We start from the raw sequence: 24,731 nt of genomic DNA, 5'->3' as shown, positions 1-24,731 counted from the left end.
CGCCTGATGTGGCAGGATATCCAATTACTCGATTACATATTCATATACAGTAAATAGCCCATAATCTCAAACGCTTTGCTCTGTTCATTATCATAGGGGTTTTCTGTTATCGACGCCCTTCTGGTCTTTTCTGCCTTTCCAGCTCCACTCCAGACACACAAGTCTGTTGTTTCACTAAGTGAGGAAAATGGAGGGCACAGGCCATGGTCTGGAGGGGCAGTGAAACAGTTAGCAGGACCTCTTCAGAAATAAAAGCACTGGCTGGATAATAAATCTTTATCTGGCTAAGGTTCGCCACGTCTTTGTGACATGCTGGCTTTCGGGTCAGCCAGAAGCTAGAGAGTCCATGGGTGAGGCCGACCACAGGGCCAGTGCTTCACAAAGAAGCTTACCTTTGTGATTAACTGTGTGTTTTCAGAGTTAAAACTTGTGGAATTTCCATGCTGGGAAGAACATCTGTAGAGAAAAACGCACAGAAAGAACAGAGCACCTCATTGAAGCCTCTTCTGCCCCAACTCACAGTCTTGTGTGAGTGTGGTGTCCAGTCAGTGGACAGTTATAGCTAGAAGTGGCAGGAGTGTGTTGTTTTTCTCCATTAATGGACATAATGAGGAGCTGCCTCTGCCCTCAAATCCCTGGATCTGGGTCCAGGCTTTCCTTGTGTGACTCCAGCTTTCGGGTAGCCTTCTAACCAACGCTGATTCTCTAATCATAGGTCATTTTAAGCAGCGCTGAGTGCCTGTGTAGTGTTTCGTCCTAAGAAAGAGCACCTCCCTCTGAATATAATCCAGAAAACCATGTCTCAAGGGAGGAAGCAGTCATTTGTTTCCACCCAGCCTGAGGCTGGAACGCATCCATGTCAGTCACAGATGCCATGCTTGACTGGGCTGAAAATTTCAAGATGGTGCCATTGCCTTTGCCAGGTTTCTCTGACTGGGCTGTGAAGGGTCTGTGATGTGAAATGAATTTATGTGTAGTTTCCAGTCTCTGCAGATGCGGTGTTTGGGGACAGAGACACAGCGCCCGACTGTACGTGAGCCACACTAAAAAGCCAGGTAGAGGCTGCTCCCTCCTGTCCCCCCACATTCACCCTACACACACACGCACGCACGCGCACGCATGCACGCACGCACGCACACACGCGCACGCACGCACACGCACACACACACATGCACGCACGCGCACGCACACACGCACACACACATGCACGCACGCGCACGCACGCACACACACACACACACACACAGTTGAGGCACACACACTGTTCACCAGGCCTCCCTCCCTTGGGCTGTCAGAACCAATCTCTAAACTTTCTAAATGAAGTGACTTGAAAAGGAGACTTTGAAATGAAACCATTGTTCCCACCAAAACCCACCAGCCTTACATAGAACAAGAACACTGAGATTCTCCCTCCAAGATCCTCTGTCCTGAGTGAACTGATCTCCCCTCATCTTCCCTCTGCAGTCAGCTGTCCCGGGTGGTGGGGTGTGCGTTCACATTTGTCTTCAGCTGCCAATGCTGCTTGGGGTCTGGGGACCTCTGAGCCTTGACTGCCCATGAGTCTGCCCATCTCTGCCTTCATACCCAGGGCATCCCCGAGAGAGGGCTCGAGCGCTCTGCAGCCCCAGGCCGCCCCCTCCCTTTTAATCAGAACCCACTGGACAGGGAGCTTTGGGCCTCAAGAGAGGCTTTCTCAGCCAGGCCCTCTGCCCTCTGCCCTGGCGTCCCTCATTCCTTAGTTCCCAGGGAAGATAGGTTTGGGCTGCTCCCAAGTCTCGTTGACCACCTGGCTTCACTTATTCGAGGGAATGCTCTCCTCTGTTTTCTGTGATTTTCTCTGGTTTCTTCTGTTGGCTCTGTGTTCAGAATAGTTCCAGAATCCAACTTCCTTTTCCCACTGTAGTCCACCCTCACCTGCGCCTGGCTTATTGCTGAAGCCCGGCTACCATTCTCCCTCCTTCCTCCTTTGCCCCTCACACTGCAGCCAGAACGAGCCTTTAAAGCCCTGTCACATGTGGTGCCTCACCTCCGTGAAAAGCCCCTGGTCACTCCCCATTGCTGTCAGCGTCAAAGCCCAGGTCCTGCAGTGGCATTAAGATCTGGTCCCTCGGTTCCTGCCTCCCTGTTAGTATTCTGCAGTGCCCCTCCTTGTTCATGCCAGTGCTTTCCCACCTCAGGACCTTTGCACTGGCTTTCTCCCGTGCCTGGAATGCTCTTCTCTCAAATGTGTGTGTGGCTCCTTCCCTTCCCCCTCCTAATCTTAGGTTGAGTGAGGCCGTCTTAAGTGACCATTCTGCTGAAATCGCAGCTGGTCCACCACACTCCCTGTGGCTCTCACCTTTGCTCATTTATTACCACCGTCTGACAATCGCCTTTGCTCGTCTATTACCACCGTCTGACAAACTAAGTCATTTCTTAGTATTGATTATTGTCCGGTCTTATCTACTTGAGTAGGAGTCTGCAAACTTTTTCTGTAAAGGGTCAGATAGTAAATATCTTAGGCTTTATGTGGGTCATACAGTCTCTGTTGTAGCTACTCAAGTTGGCAGTGGTGGCGTGAAAGCAGCTATAGACAGCATGTAAATGAATGGTGCACATAGTTTGCTGAGCTCTGTACTAGAATATACTCTCTCTGTGTGCAGGGATTTGTGTCTCTTTTGTTGGCATGACACTTAGTAGGTACTTGTGTTAGTTTCCTAGGGCTGCTGTAACAAAGTTCCACAAACTGAGTGGCTTGGAAGAATAGAAATCATCTCATGGTCCTGGAGGCTAGAAGCGGAAAATCAAGGTGTTGGGCGGCCACACTCCCTCTGACGCCTGTACGGGAAAGAGCCTTCCTTGCCTCTTCCAGCTTATTAGTCACAGATATTTCTTGGCTTATGGAAGCATAATTCCAGTCTCTGCCTCCATCTTTACATGGTATTTTCCTTGTGTTTCTTCACATCATCTTCCCTCCGTGTGTGTCTGTCCCTGTGTCCAAATTTCTCCTTTTTATAAGGACACCAGTCATAGTAGATTAGAGCCCATTTTACTGATCTGATTTTAATTTTCTCATCTTTATACAGACTCTATATCCAAATAAGGCTATATTCTGAGGTACTGGGGGTTAGGACTTCAGCATATCTTTTGGAGGAACAATTCTTGATGCATAACAGTGCTCAAAAAATATGTGTGGAATGAATGAATGAATGATTTTGACTAAATCCTATTCCTTTCTTACTAGTATCTTTTTTTCTATACACTGGTTTTTTCACCCATTCTCTCATGCACTATGTTGCCTGTGTCCAGGCATTCTCTGGTGGAGGCCATCAGTATTGAGGGAGACAGACTTGGCTCTGCCCTGCCAGCTCACAGTGTACCAGGTGGATTGTGCATTCTCTGTGCTATGTAAGTTCTTTTATAGAAACTCAAAGTCACAAAAACAGGATGCTTCATTAGTAGTAGAATAAAAAGAACAGAAACAATCATGTGAGGTTGTTGAGTTATCCAGAGCTGGTATTTACCCTAGGGTCTTGGGTCATAGAGCCCAAGGCACACAAGGTCCCAAGTCACACCAGCTGAGTGATGTTGGATGTTGCCATGGCAACAGAGAGGGCTGTGTTCCTCCCAAGGACTTGACAGCACATCTTCAGAAGCCTTTCTGCTTGTTTGTGTCGGAGCAGGTGAGCAGGACTGTCACCTCAGTAGACCAGACTCCATGAGACCCTTTCCTGTCCTTTGACCTCATAAGAAGGGGTTGGGGTCATGCCCATTTTATGGGTAAGGATTCAAATCCAAGTTGCCTGATTCAAAGCCTAGCCCTCTTTCTACTACCATTGGAGCATACTAGGTGTTGATTCTAACCTCCCCTTTTAAATAGCTTTGTTGAGGTATAATTCATTACTCATAATTCATAAATTCTCCCAATTCAAAGGTTTTTAGTATCTTCAGAGTTGTGCAACCATCACCACCATCTAATTCCAGAAAATGTTCATGTCTTCCATCCACTGCAGCCCCTGGCAGCCACGAATCTACTTTCTTTCTCTGGATCTCCCTCTTCTGGACATTGCATATTCCGGGCATCACACAATATGTGGCCTTTTGTGGCTGGTGGTGTCTGTTCTTTAGTGCATCTTGTAAATGTTGTTCAGTGTATCTCAGTTCACCAAACATTTACTGAACATTTGCTGGGCTCCGGGGAAATGAAGGTGAGGCAGTCAAGGGGGGAGTCGACACCGAGAGGTAGATGTGGGCTGAGAGGTGCACAGGCAGCAGCCCAGAGAGCCAGTGGGGACCCTGGTCCAGGCTGAGGGGACGTGGAACACTCTTCTTTTCCAGCCCACACCAGAAGCCTAGTCAACTTACGTCCTATAGACTTACAATGACACCACCCCCTGAGAGAAGATGGACCTTCCTTCAGTTTCTCAGACTTGCCACGCCCCTTCCTTCCTCTGCCTAGAAGACTGCGCTGTCCTCCCTGCCTCCACTTCCCCCTCCCCCAGGTTCACACCTGGTTGTCCTGCAGGGCTGGCTGGTGGGTCTTGTCCTCAGTGAAACTCCCCCAGTCCAGACAAGCCAGGCCACTCTCTGGCTGATCTCACAGACCCACCTGCTCCCTCATGGCGTGCACTAAGTGACACTGATAAGACTGTCACTTCCCCTAGGACTGGGAACGTGTCTGTTTTGTTCAGCCTCGTGTCCTAGGACCGGGCATCACGCCTGACACCTGATCCCTGTGCAACATACGCGATGGATGAATGACATGAAGGCCGAGTGAGGAGACTGCAGCGTGTGTGCTCCGGGGACACGGAGCTCCACATATGCCCGCATTGAATCACAGCCCCACCTTGTCCCATGCTACCATATTTGGGGTGAAGTCAAACCCAAGTAGTTTCTTTCCCTAATAAAGGCCCACTTGTCCCCTGCCTGCTTTTCTGTCAGCACACGCTCTATAGAATGTGAATGTGATTTCATCAAGTGGCACTTGGTGGCATTCTCTCTCATAAAGTAAGTCATTTTGTAAATCTTGTTCACCACCTTTGTGATGAAAAAAGCCCCGGATGAGTTTGTTGAGAAGGCGCCTTCGCTAGACCTTTCATTGCCCTGGTTACTTCTGATGACTGCGGTGGCACCTATGATACCACTTTTCACTCATTCCATTAAATGGGAAAACAACATTGACAGCAATCACCATTCTCTGGCTTGCTGCCGCACCAGTCAACCTGGGGAACATATACTCAGAATGATTTGATGTCTTTTGGTCAGTGATGCACCTAATAAAATGCCTTGTCACAGAAAATAGAAAGTCAAATGGCATTATTTGTAGGTTTTGCTGTGTGGTCTGTTCAGTAGTCAGTGGCTTAAATGCAGGTGTCCTGGATCATTTCAGATACTAATAAAAATAACACTCTGCGGGGCTGTTCTCTGGGGCTATTGGAAAAACAAAACAATAGTGTGACTCTAAGACCTTGAACTGGAAAAGGCCCTGGCACATTTCACAGGCTGCTGGCCACAGGCTGTGTGAAGAGTTTCTCAGTTTAAGGAATGTGATTTAATCGTGTTAATTATGCCTCGTGACTCCAGTGAGGAATTCATAGTACATATCATTTTCCAGTTTCTTGGGTGACAGGTGTTTTTTAAGTTCACGTGTTTATTTAAAATGCTGTGAAAGTTTGGCCATGCTGAAGAGATGATAAATGTAGACGGCTGAGTTGGTGTGTGAGAAGAAGGATGGGAAAGGACTAGAAAGGCCCCAGTAGTGCCGGAGAGGAACAGAGGAACAGTGATAGACACTGTTTTTTTAGACAATGTATTTTAAGGTCTTGTTTTGTGTTGTGCTCTGGGATATACTGCTCAGAAGCAGTTCTCATTAAATCATTGTCACGACTCACGTCTTCAAAAGATAATAAAATACCAAAATATTGTCCTTTTCCTCAAAGATGATCCCAGTTATTCTAGATGGAGCCAGAATACCTATCACAAAAGGGCTGATACGTGGGGTGCAGATATCTAAGCGGTGAACGGTTTGTTTTCTTGGAAGATATACTTCTTTGACAGCCACCCCAAATTCCCCTGCAGGAGACACAGGAGAGTCAGCTTGTGACTTAAACTGAGGTCAGTACACAGTGTGTTGCTTACTGGGAAGGGTCTGGAGACTTAACATCCCCGACACTGGTAAAGGAAAGCTGCTGTCCCCCGTCTGAACCCAGGTGCACCGCCCTTCAGTCATGGCCTGCTGTCTTCTGAAAGCTGGGACAACAGAAAGCCTGGGATGAACCCGCCAGGGTTCGAGCACAGCCCCGAGAAGCAGTGCAGGCCAGAGTCGGGACGTCAGAGTTCAAGGCCAGTTCCGTCATCAACAAGGGGTGGGGCCGTGGAAAGTTCTGTTGGCCTCTCTGAGCCTGAATTTCTTCTGTAAAATGGGGCTGATGCTCCCTGCCCATAGCAGGTGTGGGCGATTCAACAAGGTAATGGAGGTGAAAGTGGAAACCCCCAAATGGAGGCTGACAGTTCAGCCTGGCAGCAACTCTCATGAGAGTGCAGAGTTTCTCTTGTCAGGGGAGGTCTTCCATTATTTTAGGATCTTTTTGGCAAGAATAACCCGTAGTCAGTTTAAGGGGCATGCGTGCACACGACACACACATGCACACACACACACAAACACACACAGTGAAGATTGTTGGGATGGGCTGCTTTCGTGGGGTCTCTACTGGGAACCAGCTGAATGCCCTTTTTGGCAAGGGGCCGCCACAGAGGTGGTGAAGAGGCCTGTTTCACCTGCAGATACCCTCTCCTGCCTTGTCTGCCCCCCCAGCGCCCTCCAACTTGATAGAATCTGCAGCTTTTTGGAGGCATTGGGCCCCTCCCACCGGGACTGTCGAGTTTGCCAATGCTGGTGTATAATAAAATGTTTCATTCTCTTTGTGACTCAGAAGTTTCATTTCATCCCTGGGAAATCACTGACTGAGGCCCTACTGGGTCTCTGTGGTACACTGGCAGCATTGCAGGAGTCCAGTGGGAACTTGCTAAAGGAAAAGAAATGACAGCCCCCGAGGGTATCCAGATCCCATGGAGATGGCCGGAATTCTTCCAGAACTTGGAATTGATTTTCAAAATCAAGAATGCAAATCTGAGTTCATGCTGTGTTCAGCTGCATATTATATAAGGAGAAGACTCAAGTACACACTTAAAAGGGATGTTTAAGCTCTAAAAAATGATAAGAGTTTGCGGAGGCCACAAGATCTATAGATCCAGTGAGGTTTCTCTTTCCTTTAGTCTTTCAGGGGGTCCAATCAGCAAACCAGTCATTGCAGCCGGTAGGAAAAGCGCTTTCTGGAAAACATAACTGGCCACATTTGAATGAATCATAACGCGTTTCTCCTGGTTTTGCTCTTCTGTCCTAGATTCTTTTGTTGGTGGAGTCATTGGCCTCATTTTTGCCTACATTTGCTACAGACAGCACTACCCGCCTCTGGCCAACACAGCTTGTCACAAACCCTACGTCAGTCTACGAGTCCCGCCGTCGCTGAAGAAAGATGAGAGGCCCACGGCCGACAGCGCACCCAGCCTGCCCCCTGAGGGGATCACCGAGGGCCCCGTATGACTGGGACCTCGGAGGATGGTCGCTGAGCCCAGGCCACGCTCTACCACCTATCATAACACAGTAGAAGAGGTTTTCTGTAGTGTGCTCCTCATCAGTTGTTTATCCAAGTTACCCTCCTGCTTCCATTTTGCCGACGGTGTTCCTGCTACTTTAAATGTCTACTTTCAGCCCTCCTGAATTTGCAAGGGAAGGACCCAGGAACGTTCTCGGAGAGACCTGTGGGTTTGGAAGGAGGCTGCAAGGGTGGGCGGGCACAGCTTGGTCGATTCCTCCATCTGAAATGTTTTCTATTGCAGCCAGCGTCCTATGATTTCACGGTTGTAAAGCATAATAAAATGTCGCACCTGGAAGACGTGGCATTGGCCGTTCGGCGCACAAGTCATTCGGGGCCGCAGTGAGTCTCACATCCGCCGCCGCGTGAGCGTCTGGCCCAGCACTAGCTCTGGCTGTGGTCATTCTAGGTGCTGAGCTGGGGGCAAAGGCTGAGAACCTTCACAACAGTCAGCCACAGCTCATGTCTCTGAAATGGACTTGCAACTTGGAGATACAGCCTTAGTATCTCCAGGGCTTTTTGAATCGCTGAATCTAAAAGGAAGTGAGATGAAGAAGCTCACGCATAGGCTTCCACCAAACACGATGAAAATAGAGATTCCAAGTATGGGGAGGGGGTCACTGCAGTTTTCTGAGGGCCCTGGCTACCACATCCTTTCAAGGGAACGGCTGGGTGACGCTGAAGTAAGAAGCAGCCTCCAGGTAGGAGCTTTTCCCCTGTAGGATCCCAGTGCTTGAAAGCTTCTCCAGGTGGTGGCGGCAAGTCCCCATTCCTATCTGGCAGGTGGCGTTACAGCATGAGAGGGCGCGGGCAGAAGGTGCCGGAGCACGATCGGCAATATGCTGTCTCTTGCTCGGCTCTTCGAACTGTTTAAAAGCGGCCAGTCGAGAACCGTTTTTAGTCTGAGTACAGAGCCTGCCGCTCCTCGGCCAGCTGGTTCTCTTCAAAGCAGCGGGCGTCCCTCCATTCAGTTCTGATCACGCGCACCAAGTGGTTCTCCAGATTCCTGGGCCTGCTGCGATGGGAAGCGTTTCTGGTGTCTGAAGACTGGCACTTTCCAGCAGTCCATGGAACAGACTGCCTTTGGAAAGACTCGAGGGGCTGTACCAGTGGTCACCTGCATAGCTCTGCCCTGGGTGTGCCAGTTGGAACCATCAGGATGTCTTTGATCAGCCACGTCCACTGCGGGCTCAGCCTGGGAGTGTGTGAAGATCTTATCAAATGAGCCCCAGTGCAGCCCTGCAGCTGTGGTCCTTCCAAACCTGTGTCTGCACTGAGCCAGGGAGCCGCCGTCCTGTTGCGGGGTCAGGGGAGGGGAAGTCTTGAAGTGACATCCTTCCAAAGTCAGATGTTTTTAAATTGCAGCAGTTACACTCACAAGCAACTTTGAAAACACATGTGAGATGCTTTAAAAGCTAAGCCATAGCAATTCATGAGATCATTTTAAACCCAGAGCCAAAATTCATGTAAAATTTTAAACAATATTCTGATCTAACTAAAAATTTCGTAATTTTCAAAATAAAGTCAAAAATAAAAATGCAGGAAAAGGAGCCTTTGCTACCTACTGTTTAGAAAAAGAACACCCAATGCAGCCCGTATACTTCTTTGATTCCAGTTTTCCCCATACTCTGCATAGCAAGCAGAATGAAAGCGAGAGAGTTACACTTCAGTTAATGATGGCAAAATTCTGGACCATGAAATGTACATTTAATATAAACACATTTAAAGATAAATGGAAGGACTCTGAAAAGTAACAAAGAACAGAGCATTGTTAATGCTGATGATTATTCAGTTGAAAGTCCTAAGACAGGCCATGTAAATGCTTTCATTAAATTGTAATTAAAATCACAAAGGACGTAATAACCTGAAGTGTATGGCAGGATCCTTCGGAGACATAATTAACAGTATGAGCCAGTTCACAAAAGGCAAGTGTTTTTGTGGATCCATATATTTTAATTTCACGCTCCATTAAGGTGAAGGAAATGCAACATCGCAAGGCACTAATAAAACGGCCAAGAATGGAGACATTTGCTCCCCGGCCCCCGGTCTGTTTTGGATGTGAGGGGTTACTAATTCAGTCTCTGGCAAAGCAAGCTGCAGACGGTGCAAATGGAGCCCAGCTTGAACGCTGTGCTCCGCGAGACTCTTCTTCCCGCCCGAAGTGAACGTGCTGAGAGTCCCTCTACACTGGCCAGCGCTGTGTCCTCTGTCCTGTGGCCAGCCCAGAAGTAAGGGGGCTTGGAAGGGAGAGTCCCCAGCATTTTCCCTTGTCGCCTTTCTCCAGGTCCTCAGGTTACCTGTACACGGGGGCCGGGTGGTTTCCTTGTTCATTTTATTTTATTTTAGTATTTCAGTTTTGGCTGTGTTGTGTCTTTGTTGCTACGCGCGGGCTCTTCTCTAGTTGCGGTGCACAGGCTTCTCATTGCGGTGGCTTCTCTTGTTGCGGAGCATGGGCTCTAGGTGCGCGGGCTTCAGTAGTTGTGGCACGTGGGCTCAGTAGTTGTGGCTCGCGGGCTCTAGAGCGCAGGCTCACTAGCTGTGGCGCTCGGGCTTAGTTGCTCCGCGGCATGTGGGATCTTCCTGGATCAGGGCTCGAACCCGCGTCCCCTGCATTGGCAGGCAGATTCCCAACCACTGAGCCACCAGGGAAGGCCCCCTTGTTCTCTTAATTACTGATTCCCTGGTGCCACCCTGTAGCTCCTGAGTTAGAGGGGAAGGAGGGACCCGGAATCCGTAGTGAAGACTCACAAGCAATTCTCAGGCGCTGTGGCTGGGAGCCCTGCTCCTGCCTCCCTTTTTCCCTGAGGACAGGATAGGGGAGAAGGGGACTGTGCCATGGGGCTGTTCTTAGGGTGTCCTCTACTCTGGGAGGAAAAGATCTCGGAAGCGATCACGTTTTATTTTTGGTTGGTATTTCAGTCAGTGCTGCGTACTGTGTCCTGTAGGGCCGCTATCAACTCATCTGCTGAAGCCCCAGAGTCCCAAGCATCTCCCTTGATGGTGTCTTTTACCCGATTCCCTTCGTCCGACGCATAAGCAACTCCTCTTGGTTTTACCTTCAAAATACACCTCACACCTGCCACTCCTCACTTGCCGGCTCCTCCCCTCCTTTGCTGTTGCCGCCCCAGTCCAAGGGGTCACCCTCTCTCACCCGAACTGCTGTGATGCCTCCTGCCTGCATCACCACGTCCACCTCTGCCCCCCAATCCATGATCCACTCGGGAGCCAGAGTGTCCACGTGTGTGCACATGCATGTGTGTGTGTGTTGGAGGGCCCAGCATTGAGGCCAGGTAAGAATCATGACCCTGGAGATGTACAAAATATAGTCAGTATTTAATTCACAACTTACACGGTTTATCGCACCCAGTCAGCACACAACACAGGTCAGACGGAGTAGGGTAAATAGAAAAAGGGGGTAACGAGCCCTCCTAGGAGAAGTCCAGGAAGGAGGCGTCTCAGCACAAGCGAAGGTCCCGGGTCAGGCACAGGTCACAGGGCCTTGGGCAGCTCCATCTGGAACAGCTCCCAGCAGCCTGGAGTCAGGTCCTTCCAGCAGAAGGGCCTTCCAGCCGCTTGGCGTGGGGTCTCTTTTTAAGGAGCAACAGGGGAGGGGTTTGGCTCTACCAGTTGTTGCTTGTGTTCCAGTGATGTCCGTGGTGCATCAGACTTCTTATCTCAGTACCGCTCTTAGTTTATCCCTCTAAGACACTCGCAGTCCTACAGCAGACGTTTCAAAACAACTACATGGACGTTTAGGTTGGCCGCTGTGACTCCATTTTGAGCTACTTAACATGTCTTAGCATGGCTTAAATCCTGTAAGTATCACACAGAAGAAATCACATCATCACCATGTGTTCTTTTTTTATTTGGGTATTATTTATGTAGAATCCACCTCACCTATTTTGAACATCCAGCTTTTTGAGTTTTGATCATTGTACACGGTTGTGTAACCACCACCGCAAGATACAGAACTGCTCCCTCCTCCTGGAAGTTTCCTTTTCTCCTCTGCTCGCCACGCCCTCCTCTGTCCCTAGCCCCGGGCAACCGTGGATCTGTTTTCTGTTGTTAAGGTTGTACCTTTTCTAGAATGTCATATAAATACAACCACACAATACGAAGGTTTTTGTTTCTGACTTCTGTCTGTTTTTGAGATCCACCCACCTCATTGCGTGTCTGCTCCAGGCTCCCTCCCCTCTGTTCATACACCAGCTGAGCAGTTTATTCCCTCTGCATCCCTGTGCCTTCTGCACCCAGCAGCTCTGCCTGGGCTCCTCCTTGCCTGGCTCTTTCTCTTTCTTCTGATCTCAGATGCCTCCTCCTTTGAGCATCCCTCACCACGCCAGTCCTCTACTCCTCTTGACACATGCACAAACACACACACAATTATTTTTCTCTCAGATTCTCCTATTAAGTTCCTTCATGTCACAGTTATATTATTCATATACTCTTGCAGGTTGAATTGCATCCCTCAAAATTCATCTGTTGAAATCCTAACCCCCAGTACCTTATGATGTGACCTTATAAAGAGAGGGGCTCTTTACAGAGGTAATCAAGTTAAAATGAAGTCATTAACTTGGGTACGAATCCAGTATGACCTGTGTCCTTTTAAAAAGGGGAAGTTTAGAGATAGACCTACACAGAGGGCAGACTGTGTGAGATGGCCATCCACAAGCCAGGGAGAGAAGCCTGGGACAGACCCTTTCCCTCACAGCCCTCAGAGGAGCCCACCCTGCTGACACCTTGATCTTGGACTTCTAGCTCCAGAACTGTGAGACAACACATTTCTGTTGTTTACGGCACCCAGTTTGTGGTACTCTGTTACTGCAGCCCTGGCAAACAAATACATTTTTTTTCCTTTCTGCCTTCACCAGAGTGTAGGTCTGGTGGGAGCAGGGACCCCTCTGTCTCATGCACAGTTCTGTCCCCAGGGCCCAGCACAGAGGAGACCCTTGGTATGTTGCTGAATTAAAGAATGGGCACATCCTCTTATTTTTCCTCACCATTTTCCCTCCAGGGTTGGCTTATCAAATTTAGGTTACCTATTTGAGGTGGAGGTGACACAACTAAAAGCGAGAGAATTCTTGATTCCTAGTCCCGTGTCATTCCAATTACTCCACAGTTCCCTAAGAGCCAGCTTGAATAAAAGAAAATCTACCAGCCTTCCCTTCTTATAGAATACAGGGTGCTTGTTCTCCTGAAAGTGTTTCAGAAGGTTCAAAGCTATCACATTTGAGCTGTGGAGAGAGAAGTAAAAATAGCAACAAAACAGCAACCAAACCCAGATACCTTGAAGGAGGCTATTTAATTAAACAAAGCAAACCAATCAACTTAACAAAAGCCTCTTTTCTTAACCTAAGTATCGATCATCACACTAATACCCCAACCCATCCTCATATAATATAATTTATTAAAATTTGATTCTTTAAAATTTTTATTGAAATATAGTTGATTCACAATGTTGTGTTAGTTTCAGGTGTACAGTAAAGTGATTCACTTATACATATATATAAATATATACTTTTTTTACATTCTCTTCCATTATAGGTTATTAAAAGATATTGAGTATAGTTCCATGTGCTATACAGTAGGTCCTTGTTGGTTATCTATTTTATGTTTAGTATTGTGTATATTTTAATCCCAAACTCCTAATTTATCCCTCTTCCCCCTCCCCACCCCTTTGGTAACCATGAGTTTGTTTTCTATGTCTGTGAGTCTATTTCTGTTTTTTAAATAAGTTCATCTGTGTCCTTTCTTTTAAGATTCCACATGTAAACAATATCATATGATGTTTGTCTTTGTCTGGCTTACTTCGCTTAGTATGATAATCTTTACGTCTATCTATGTTGCTGCAAATGGAATTATTTCATTCTTTTTTTATGGCTGAGTAATATTCTATTGTATGTATATATACCACATCTTCTTTATCCATTCATCTGTCGATGGACACTTAGGTTGCTTCCATGTCTTGGCTATTGTAAATAGTGCTGCTATATTACAATTTGATTGACAAAGATCTTTCGAGAAGCTGTCCATCGTACACTTAGAGCTGCAGGCCTATTGATTAAAACATACCTGTAAACTGTTGACCTGAAACAAATAGACCACCAGGTATTTCTCCAGCAAAGATGGGTTTATTTAGGATCAGCAGAGAATTGCAATTCAGGGTCTGCAACCACAGCAAGCCACGGGCAAGTCCCCCCATGGCAAAGGAAGGAGAACACTTCTATAGAGGGGGAAAGGAAATTGGGAGGGCCACAGTAAACAAAAGGTCATGGCTTTCCACTGGCTGAGTCCTTGCCAGGAAAGAAGAGTCTTTCTTCTTCTTGTTGGGCTCTGCTCTCCTCACAGGGTGATAGCTCCCCCTTCTGGTCTCCCAACTCTATTTAATTGAGGCTTCTGTTTATTAATTTTTTACAAAACCAAGGGGCATTTGCCAGAAAGACAAGAAAAGGAGAGGACAGAGTAGTTTTTAATTTGATACCCGAAGGGCTGTGAGAGAGCAAATTCAAAACACCAAGTACAGGCATGCCTTGTTTTATTGAGCTCTGCTTTTTTTTCCCACCATGGAAGGTTTGTGGCAACCCTGCATCAAGCAAGTCTATCGGCACCATTGTTCCAACAGCACTTGCTCGCTTCGTATCTCTGTCACATTTAGTAATTCTTGCAATATTTCAAATTATTATTTTATTATACTTTTATGGTGATCTGTGATTGATGGTTAGCAGTTTTTTAGCAATAAAGCATTTTTAAATTAAGATAGGTACATTTGTTTAGACATAATGCTACTGCACACTTAGACTACAGAACAGTGTAAACATAACTTTTATACCTACTGGGAAACCAAAAAAATCCAAGTGACTCGCTGTATTCAATATTTGCTTCATTGTGGTGGTCAGGAACCAAACCCACAATATCTCCGAAGTCTGCCTGTCCACGTGGAGAAGTGCCTGGGAGATGAGGGCAGGCAAAGGACAGCAAATATATTATTTCTTTAAGTGGCTGAACCTTGAAGCAGGTTTGCAGTGAGACAGCTCATTCAATGAAATCATTTTTTCTCAAGGTGCCTAAGTGGTATAGCTACTACTTTAATGTGAAATTAGTTAAGTCTGGGGAATGATAGAGCATTTAATTTGAAGTTCAGCACTGGTGTGTTCTAACTCTTGCTATTTTCTTTTTAGTGGTTCCTTCTCCTCTGTCTCTATGTACTTCAGAGTGTCTTCTGCATTTCTGTACACTGGTGTACGTCTGTGACTTCGACACTTATCTTTCCTTCTGCCAGGTACCTCTGCCTCCCTCCCTCCCTCTCTCTCTCTCCCTCTCTCTCTCTCTCTCTCCACGTACACTGATGGTGCTGAGCCTGGCAGTTTGTAGAGAACTTCAGCAGTCTCCCCCACATTGAAAGCTGATCTCTTTTGTTCCACCGAAGAGAGAGAAATCCCTCTAAGTGTACGAGTGCTATCTCATTCTCCTGGGGCTGGAGAGAGGAACTTCTCAAACTTTGTCATTTCAGTAAGAAAGACCTTTGAAATCTTTATAATTGTCTTCACACTCATGTCTTTCCTCTTTTTCCCAACAGCTAAAACATAGGTAAACAGTGCTGAAATCTCATTGGCGGGTCCACGAAGGGTAGGGTGATTTATTCAGATATTAGTTTGGGTCCTGTCTTTGCTGCAGGGGAAATCAAAAAGAATGAGAGCCTTTATCATTCTGTACTCTGGGTTTCTTTCTCCCCCAGGTCCCGAGAACCTGTTTCTCTTGATGGCCTTAGGTTACTGTGGGGACAGTGTTGGGTCTTCCGGGGGGACAGGGAGGCAGGAAGGGCTTTCTGGGGGCGGGGGAGCAGAAGCAGCAAAGTCTGCGTGTTGAGCTCTGGCTTAGGCGTTGAGGAGACATCAGTACACGAAACAAACGTTCCTGTACGTGTGGAGCTCACATTCGGTGGAGACTGAGAATGATGGTCTCAGTGATGAGAAGAGAGCCTCCTGGGTAACGTGGGAGAGAAGTGGAGGCTTGGCTGTGTGATCTGCCTGGAGAGGGGGGACCCGCACGTCTTGGAGCCCTCGACCTCAACCAAGATTGACAGGTACCGGGGCTGTAAGAAGGCAGCAGAATCTCTATACCTGAGGAGCCACGTGGGTTTGAGCAGTGAGTGGGTTGGCAAGGACTGGAAGCCAGGGGCCCCCCTAAGCATTCTCCTCTGTGTAAGACCCCCAGCTCCGGGTGGGGACAGGCCCCAATTCACTGGGCCTGGATTCCTTGCCACGCCAGAAGGATTGGGTTGGGGACTCAGAATCAAAATTAATTTGAGTTAAAGAAAATAAAGTAACTTGACATGTATTGCCCACTTAAGTTCATAATTTCCAAGTCTTACCCAGACTTCAATGGAAGGTGTGTGCTCAATGGCATTGTACAGGTATGTGACTTTTTGTCTTTCAGAATATTGTCCGTTACTCCTTATATATTTGTTAACTCAGGCCTACTCAGTTTGGGTTGAAAAACTATAGCTGAGTGTGTAAGAGTGACACCTCTAGAATTATTCAGATCTTAGCTCAAACACAGATTCATACCCATAGATTTATATCTCACCTGTACCATGTGGCCTTGGGCAAGTTACCTAGATTCTCTTACCTTCAGTTTCTTCATCCGTAACGTGGTGATAGTGATAGTATTCATCTAAGAGATTACATGAGAATTAAATCAATGCACGTAAAGCCTGTAGGTAAATGTGCTTGGCAGCTGGCAAGGACCTGAGAAATGCTGACTCTAATTTTTACTTTTTCTTACTGACTAATCTTGGAGAAAGGGACCATTAGCGATCACCCACCATGAAGTTTTGAACTAGACGACTTCTAAAGTTCTGTCCTTCTCTAAATCCCAAGGGCGATGGGTCTCTCATAGGGCTTAGTCTCTTCTCTTCCTTCAACTTACACTGGGTTAAAGCCATGATTGCAAATTAGACTAAGAATACAGTGGCTTCATCCTTTAATGAGGAGGATCTGGGGTTTGCAGGAGACCAGCCAACAACCTGCGTCATGTCAGGGAGAAGATAAGGCAAGGTCTGGGGTGTGTACACTGCAGCGTTCTCAGCGCGGTTCATAAACACACCTTCCCTTCTTTGGAGCATTGTGCCTTCCAGTAGGTAATGAAAATTGCCCCGAAGAGTGAGTAACTAATTTGACAAATAAATGAAAAAGAAAAAGAAGAGCAGAGAAGACCTCGAAACAAGGAAGTTGGCTCATCTTAGTCCCAGAAAATAATTTGCTAGAGGGCAGCTGCTTGAGGGATGGACATGTGGCCCAAAGTAGACCAATCAGAGCTGCCAGGACTCAGTTTCAGGATTTCTGTGAGAACCACTGAAAGAGAGAAGTTCTCTTTTGCTTGAGACTGCCGTGAGGATGCGATGGGAGCCTCAAACAGCTACAGCCATCTTAGCAGCAGAAGAGGGCTTCTGCTTGTAGGTGGAGCCCACACAGAGGAAATCAGAGCCCAGACAGAGAAAGTGAAACCGATGACATTATCTGCGCCTCTCGACCCATCTGTTCCAGAAACCAGTCCTGCCCCTGGCTTTTTTTTTTTTTTTTGCGGTACGCGGGCCTCTCACTGCTGCGGCCTCTCCCATTGCGGAGCACAGGCTCCGGACGCGCAGGCTCAGCGGCCATGGCTCACGGGCCCAGCCGCTCCGCGGCATGTGGGATCTTCCCGGACCGGGGCACGAACCCGTGTCCCCTGCATCGGCAGGCGGACTCTCAACCACTGCGCCACCAGGGAAGCCCCTGCCCCTGGCTTTTTAGTCCCTTGAACCAGTGAGTTCCCTTTTCTTATTTAGCCAGGTTTCGTTTCATTCTGCATCCCAGGTGACCAACAAAATGGACACTGCTTTCAGCAAGGGCCAGTAACCACAAAGCCCCGAAACACAAACAGTGCCCGCTTCCTCCCTGCGCACTGGTCTCCTTTCTCTCGAGTGTGAGTCTGTCTGAGCCTTGCATTTCTTTTATGAGTTTCATTTGCTCCTAGTCCTATTTCTGGCTCAGCTTCGGCCCTCAAGCCAGCCGTGGCACTCCGTTCTCCTGGCTGATGCCTGGAGCCTGTCCAGTGGAACTTTGTGTCATTCAACCTTCTCCCTCATCAACACGCTGTTTTCTGTCTTGGGTGATGCAGGCTGAATGCAGAGCACCTCAGCATGCTGGTTAGAATTCCACAGACTTCCTTCATCAGCCTGAGTGTGTCCATGCAGCTGGGCTACGACTTCCATTTCCGGCTGGTGGCTCAGAGCCACAGTTTTACCCTGTTATTGATACCTGCTATGTCCTTTTAGAAAATGTTGGGATACGGCTGTCCAATTTCTCCAAATATGTGTATATAAATCCATAACTACACACTTAAATCCACCCTTACTTTGACGTGATATGAAGAGAAAAGGCAGTCCTCGTAGTTTGTTTTCCAAAGAAACAAGAAGAAAGTTAATACACCATCAGTATCACGAGCAATGATGAAACACATTAAATACTATTTGAGAATTATTTTTACAAGTATGATGTTAGTTTTCCACGAAGAGTTGTGACACTTGCCTTGATTTGTGAATGACATATCCCCCTGCAGGCAGGTGGGGAGTTTCTAGGGTCCCAGTTCATGCTTATGAAAAGAGAAGCGCCACATTTAGTGGGTGAAGGAGTCACCGAGCCTGGTGTGCACTCGGAGGCCGCGCCTTCCCCTTGTGCTGTGGTGTGCAGGCTTAGCACACTCATCAGAAGACCTCATGTTTATAAAACTCCTTTTCTTCTCTCAGCTGCTATAAGTGACCAGAAATTTGTCATCTGAATTGAACCAAGTGATTTCTTGACTCTCAGCTCTATTTCGTGCTCAGGAGATGTGTAGTGAAATGAAAAGTGGGGACCGGAGGCTGACATTCTGGAAAAAATATGATCCCAAAGCAACATTCCCACCATGCTTCTCTGAGTAAGTAGGATCCAAGAGTCTATTTTTATGGAGCAAGAGAGCTACCACATTAGCAGGTCTGAGTCTAGTACTTCCAGAGAGACTCGGGGAATACTAGAGGCACACGATTGGCGTTTATGAACAATGTTTCAACTTTATATGTGTGTGTGTATGTTTATTTAAGTTTAGTTGTACAATATTATAGAAGTTACAGGTGTACAGTATAGTGAATCATAATTTTGAAAAGTTATACTCTGCTTGTGGTTATTATAAAATATTGGCTGTATTCCCTGTGTTGTACAATATATCCTTGTAACTTATTTTATACCTAATAGTTTGCACCTCTTAATCTCCTGCCCCTGTGTTGCCCCTCCACCCTTCCCTCTCTTCACTGGTAACCCTTAGTTTGTTCTCTATATCTGTGAGTCTGCTCCTTTTTTGTTATATTCACTAGTTTGTTGTATTTTTCAGTAATATCACACAGTAATTGTCTTTCTCTGTCTGACGTTTTTTAGTAAGAAAGGAAGGAAAGAGGGAGGGAGGGAAGGAAGGAAAAAGGACGAAAGGAAGGAAGAATAGAGGAAAAACAGAAAAAGAGGGGAAAAGAAAAAGAAACTGAGAGGGTCAGAATTCTATTGCAGTGTCACTGTCTCGAGGGGAGGACACTTGGGCTGTGACCGGGTTTGGGGCATGGTTGAAGGGGCTGGAGCAGAGTATAACACAAGAGCTGTCATTTGGAAGCCTGAGTAGACTGTTTCTTGCATGAGAAGAAAGAATTAGAACCAGTAAGCAGGAGAGATACTTCAGTTCCATTTTAAGAACTTTCTTAGTAGAGAAATGGGCTTCCAAGTGAGGTAGTGCGTTCCTTATCTGGAGATGTGCAAGCCGAGACCAGACACGTGCAGGGTGTGTCTATGGGAATTCATTCACTGGGGAAAATGTAAGACTAGCTTACTGCTTAGAGTGTGTGTTTCAAGTTCGACACTTGGAAATTGAGGTGATCTTAATGGGATACCTAAGAGACGCTCAAGCCTTTGGGGAACAAATACAGGCAGACCTCAGATATGCTGTGGGTTCAGTTTCAGACCCCGCAATAAAGTGAATATTGCAATACACAAAATTTTTGGTTTCCCAGTACATATAAATATTATGTTTACACTATACTGTGTACTGTAAAAAACAAGGTACATACCTTAATTGAAAAATACGGGGCTTCCCTGGTGGCGCAGTGGTTGAGAATCTGCCTGCTAATGTAGGGGACACGGGTTCGAGCCCTGGTCTGGGAGGATCCCACATGCCGCGGAGCAACTAGGCCCATGAGCCACAACTACTGAGCCTGCGCGTCTGGAGCCTGTGCTCCGCAACGGGAGAGGGCGCGACAGTGAGAGGCCCTTGCACCGCGATTAAGAGTGGCCTCCGCTTGCCACAACTAGAGAAAGCCCTCGCACAGAAACCAAGACCCAACACAGCAAAAATAAATTAATTAATTAATAAAAATACGTCATTGCTAAAAACTGCTAACCATCATCTGAGCCTTCAGTGAGTTGTAATCTCTTGCAATAATATCAAAGATCACAGATCAAAGATCATCATAGCAAAAATAATCATGAAAAAGTTTGAAATAGTATGAGAATTACTGACGTGACACAGAGACATGAAGTGAGCAAATGCTGTTGGAAAAATGGTGCTGAGAGACTTGCTGGATGCAGGGCTGCCACAAACCTTCAGTCTGTGAAAAACGCAATAGCTGTGAGGTGCAATAAAAGGAGGTACGCCTGTAACTCCGGCTCCTGGAGAGTTCAGAGGAAGACACAAATATGGCAGCAACCACAAAACACACATCAAGCAACACTTTGCAATAATGAGGAGGTGATTACTTCCCTTCAAAAACCCCACAGGGAACAATAGTCGGTAAAAGTTAAGTCACAGGCCTTTCCCCTCATTACCTAGGCAATTACTTGAGTTGCCTTTCTAATTAGCCCTGTGCTGTCAGCTCTGGAGAGCTCTCAGGACCCAGTGAGATGGCTGTAAAGTCACTCAGGCCCAAACTGTGTGTGGTCATTGTTGGCCAGAACCCCGCTACCCACACAGTGACGTGACTAAGAGGCACAGCAGAAGCCACTTCAACTCCAGCATGTATAGTATAATAACATTTGGAACTAGTGAATGGCCCTGCAATTCAGTGTGCCCAGCATATCAAAGAGGGGACAAACATCCTTCTTAGGGTTAGAGATTTGCTTTCACACTCAAAATCTACACATCAAGAGCCTTGTGTGTGTGCTAGTGGTGGTGGTCAGGGTGGATGACATTTAAAATAAATGCTTAAATTTGAACTGATTACTTGGTTAAATGAAGCTAAGCAAAAGCTAAGTTCCTAAACTACCGCATAGAAGCTGAGATGGAAAAAATGTCCTTCTCCCACCTGTTGTTCGCACTCTGTATCCTGTGTACTTGGTGACTGCCACTTTCTGCAGGCTGTGCTAGGTAGCTATTTGTAAGATCATAGTGATTGAAAGTTGGGTAGCTTTTCAATGTACTTGTTAAAGTAAAGAAATAATTTGGCACAGTTCCCCAAGAATAATAGAGAAAACTGAGGTACAGTCCAAATAGAGTCTCATTTTGCTTTTCCCTCCTTTCATCTTTTGGGCTCTTGCCAATATTTGCTATGTGTGTTCTCATTCATTGGCTTTGAAATCACTGTAGGCATGGAGATGGGGGAGTAGGAGTGGGAGACAATTTTACAAAGCCCAGAGAAGCTGAAAAGGAAGTTGGCGCATCACCTCCCTGGAAAGAATTTATCTAGTACTTATTATTGTCACATCTGGGGATGAGCAACTTTTCTTTATCTCACCCGTGCAAGCCCAGCCTTTGTTTCTTCCAAGGCAGAAGCTATCAGGTGGCCTCTGAGGACTTGTTGTAAATTTTTAGTTAATTACCTGTCAAGCACATCAGATGGTAGGTAAACAGGAGTGGCTTTGCATTTAAAGAGTCTGACAGGAGTAAAGTAAGTTGCTAATTATGAAAAGGAGAATTTGGATAAGAGACAAAAATACACCTAAAGGATTTAGGCTCTTACTCTCTATTTCTGTGAACTAATATTTTTCTCCTGGTTATAGGCCACCATCCTTGCCTCCTGACTTGTTTAGTAATTTTTAATTCTATGCTGGACACTGTAAATTTTACCTTGTTGAGCATATACATTTTGTCGCCTTCCTTTAAAGAGAGTTGGTCTTTGCTCTGGCAAGCAGTCAACTTATTTGAAGAGCAAACTGTTCCTTTGGAAGATCCTTTGTGTTTTAAGTTTTATTAGAATGATCCTAAAGTAGCCTTTGTTCGAAGGCTAGTTAGACCTACTAAATGTTGTGGCCCTTGTAAAACCTCTATTAAATACCCTGGGTATTCACTGTGGTCTCTCCACTCTGGCTGGTGGAACTAAAGTGTCTCCCAGCCCTATGTAAGCTCTGGGAATTGTTCATCTCACAGTTCACAGGTTGCTGTTCCTTACCCGGTCCCCTGGAGTTTCACTCTAAAAACACACAGCTTAATATCCAGTCAGATTCAAAGGGATACCTAGACAGGCTTCTGGAGCTCTTGCTTTCCATAGTTCCTTCCTCTCCAGTGCTCTGCCCTGAAAGACTGCCTCAGTCTCTCCGAACTATGATTTCTGTCTCTTCAATTCAGCAGGGTTGCTGTGTCCTGCTTGGGATCTGTCTCCCTGCACTGAGATCTGGGAAGTGCCTCCAGGCAGAAAACCAAGGTGATTGTAGAGCTTTACCTTGTTCACCTTGTTTATCTCCCTTCTCTAGGGGTCACATTCTTATGCTGCCTGTTATCCAGTGTCTGAAAACCGTTGTTTCACATATTCTGTTTGGTTTTCTAGTAGTTCATGGTGGGAAGATAAGTCTGCTACCAGTTACTTTGTCATGACCTGAAATAGACGTTCTCCGTTTCCTAGTCTCTGGGTGCATTTTTGCACTGTTTCTGCCCCAACAGTTCAACAGAAAATAAGCAGTTGAATGGAAAATAGGACCCTGTAGTGGGAGGAGATTATAACTCAGCGGGAAGACAGTCATAAATAACTCCACCGTGGGGGAGAACAGTAGAGACGCACAGGCTCACCCTGCCCTGAGCTCTGTCCAGGACTCCCACACTGATATCCATCTAAGCCTGGCTTAAAGAATTCTTCCTCTTTCCCATTGTTGATATTGGCCCACCCTTTTCCTAGTCATTCTTTTCTAAGGAGTGATAACAGGTGCTAATTTGGAATAAAGAGAAGTTAGCTCAAAGGATGAAAACACGTCTGAGGAAATTCCACAAAGCAGTAAAAATAATAAATATTAATTACCATCAAATGGACTTGCATGATGACTGTTAGTTCTTTGCAGTTTCAGCTACAAGTGTTGGGATTCCATCTTTTTAAAGAAGGTAAATTCCAGTTCCATCTCTGGGCTGCATTTGCAATTCCCAGGGCTGGCTGAAGAGTGTTACAGCATCTTCACATTAAGAAAGCTTTCCAAAGCCTTTCCCTGGGGAAGATCACCCTGGGGGGTGATGCCTGTATTGACACAAAGTCTCATACCCAGTTAATGTGGTCTATAGATATGTCTGCCCTGAGTTTCAATCCACGGAAAAAACAGAAAAGATCCGTATTTTTTCTTTATATGCTGTATTCCACTCAGAAAAAAAGAAGCCTTATTAAGACAGAATTTGTAGCAGTTAACCTGGTTTAAGCAGCTATGACTTTCAGAATCTTGATTTAATAAGACTAATAGGGTCCACCCAGATGCTGTGTCTACATACTTGGGTGCTTGTTAAAGACATTATGGAGGTACCAGGAGAACGTCTGAACCTGCAACTCCGGAAGGAGAACTAGGCGCAGTTCCTATTGAGACTACTTATGTGCCAGGCTATGTGTCTGAGCTCTAATTTCTTTTTTTTTTTTTAATTTTTAAATTTTATTTATTTTTTTATACAGCAGGTCCTTATTAGTCATCAGTTTTATACACGTCAGTGTATACATGTCAATCCCAATCACCCAATTCATCACACCACCACCCCCACCACCCCGCCGCTTTCCCCCCTTGATTGGGATTGACGTTTGTTCTCTACATCTGTGACTCAATTTCTGCCCTGCAAACTGGTTCATCTGTACCATTTTTCTAGGTTTCACATATATGCGCTAACATACGATATTTGTTTTTCTCTTTCTGACTTACTTCACTCTGTATGACAGTCTCTAGATGCATCCACGTCTCTACAGATGACCTAATTTCGTTCCTTTTTATGGCCGAGTAATATTCCATTGTATGTATGTACCACATCTTTATCCATTCGTCTGTCGATGGGCCTTTAGGTTGCTTCCATGACCTGGCTATTGTAAATAGTGCTGCAATGAACATTGGGGTGCGTGTGTCTTTTAGAATTATGGTTTTCTCTGGGTATATGCCCAGTAGTGGGATTGCTGGATCATATGGTAATTCTATTTTTAGTTTTTTAAGGAACCTCCCTACTGTTCTCCATAGTGGCTGTATCAATTTACATTCCCACCAACAGTGCAAGAGGGTTCCCTTTTCTCCACACCCTCTCCAGCATTTGTTGTTTGTAGATTTTCTGATGATGCCCATTCTAACTGGTGTGAGGTGATACCTCATTGTAGTTTTGATTTGCATTTCTCTAACAATTAGTGATGTTGAGCAGCTTTTCATGTGCTTCTTGGCCATCTGCATGTCTTCTTTGGAGAAATGTCTATTTAGGTCTTCTGCCCATTTTTGGATTGGGTTGTTTGTTTTTTTAATATTGAGCTGCATGAGATGTTTATATATTTTGGAGATTAATCCTGTCGATTCATTTGCAAATATTTTCTCCCATTCTGAGGGTTGTTTTTTCGTCTTGTTGATGGTTTCCTTTGCTGTGCAAAAGCTTTTAAGTTTCATTAGGTCCCATTTGTTTATTTTTGTTTTTATTTCCATTACTCTAGGAGGTGGATCAAAAAAGATCTTGCTGTGATTTATGTCAAAGAGTGTTCTTCCTATGTTTTCCTCTAAGAGTTTTATAGTGTCCGGTCTTACATTTAGGTCTCTAATCCATTTTGAGTTTATTTTTGTGTATGGTGTTAGGGAGTGTTCTAATTTCATTCTTTTACATGTAGCTGTCCAGTTTTCC

At 46.0% G+C, this 24,731-nt stretch overlaps 1 protein-coding gene across 14 annotated transcripts in view; it reads left to right on the top strand.

Annotated features, from left to right (window-relative positions):
* The window catches only part of PLPP4 (phospholipid phosphatase 4), a 491,600-nt gene that overhangs the window by 393,587 nt on the left and 73,282 nt on the right, over positions 1–24,731 (top strand). For 13 of the 14 annotated variants that reach the window (XM_079900497.1, XM_079900493.1, XM_079900491.1 and 10 more), the window contains one exon: positions 7,383–8,212. The exons of the other annotated variant lie outside the window; for it this stretch is intronic. In XM_079900497.1, the coding sequence (XP_079756623.1) occupies positions 7,383–7,582 (200 nt within the window). In that variant the 3' untranslated portion in view covers positions 7,583–8,212. Of the gene's footprint in view, positions 1–7,382; positions 8,213–24,731 lie in introns of those variants that run through there. 14 annotated transcript variants of the gene reach the window in all.

The sequence above is a fragment of the Stenella coeruleoalba genome, assembly GCF_951394435.1.
Source record: "Stenella coeruleoalba genome assembly, chromosome: 16".
Classification (NCBI taxonomy): domain Eukaryota; kingdom Metazoa; phylum Chordata; class Mammalia; order Artiodactyla; family Delphinidae; genus Stenella; species Stenella coeruleoalba.
Note: the sequence above shows the minus strand (reverse complement) of the source record. Positions and strands in the feature narration are given on the sequence as shown.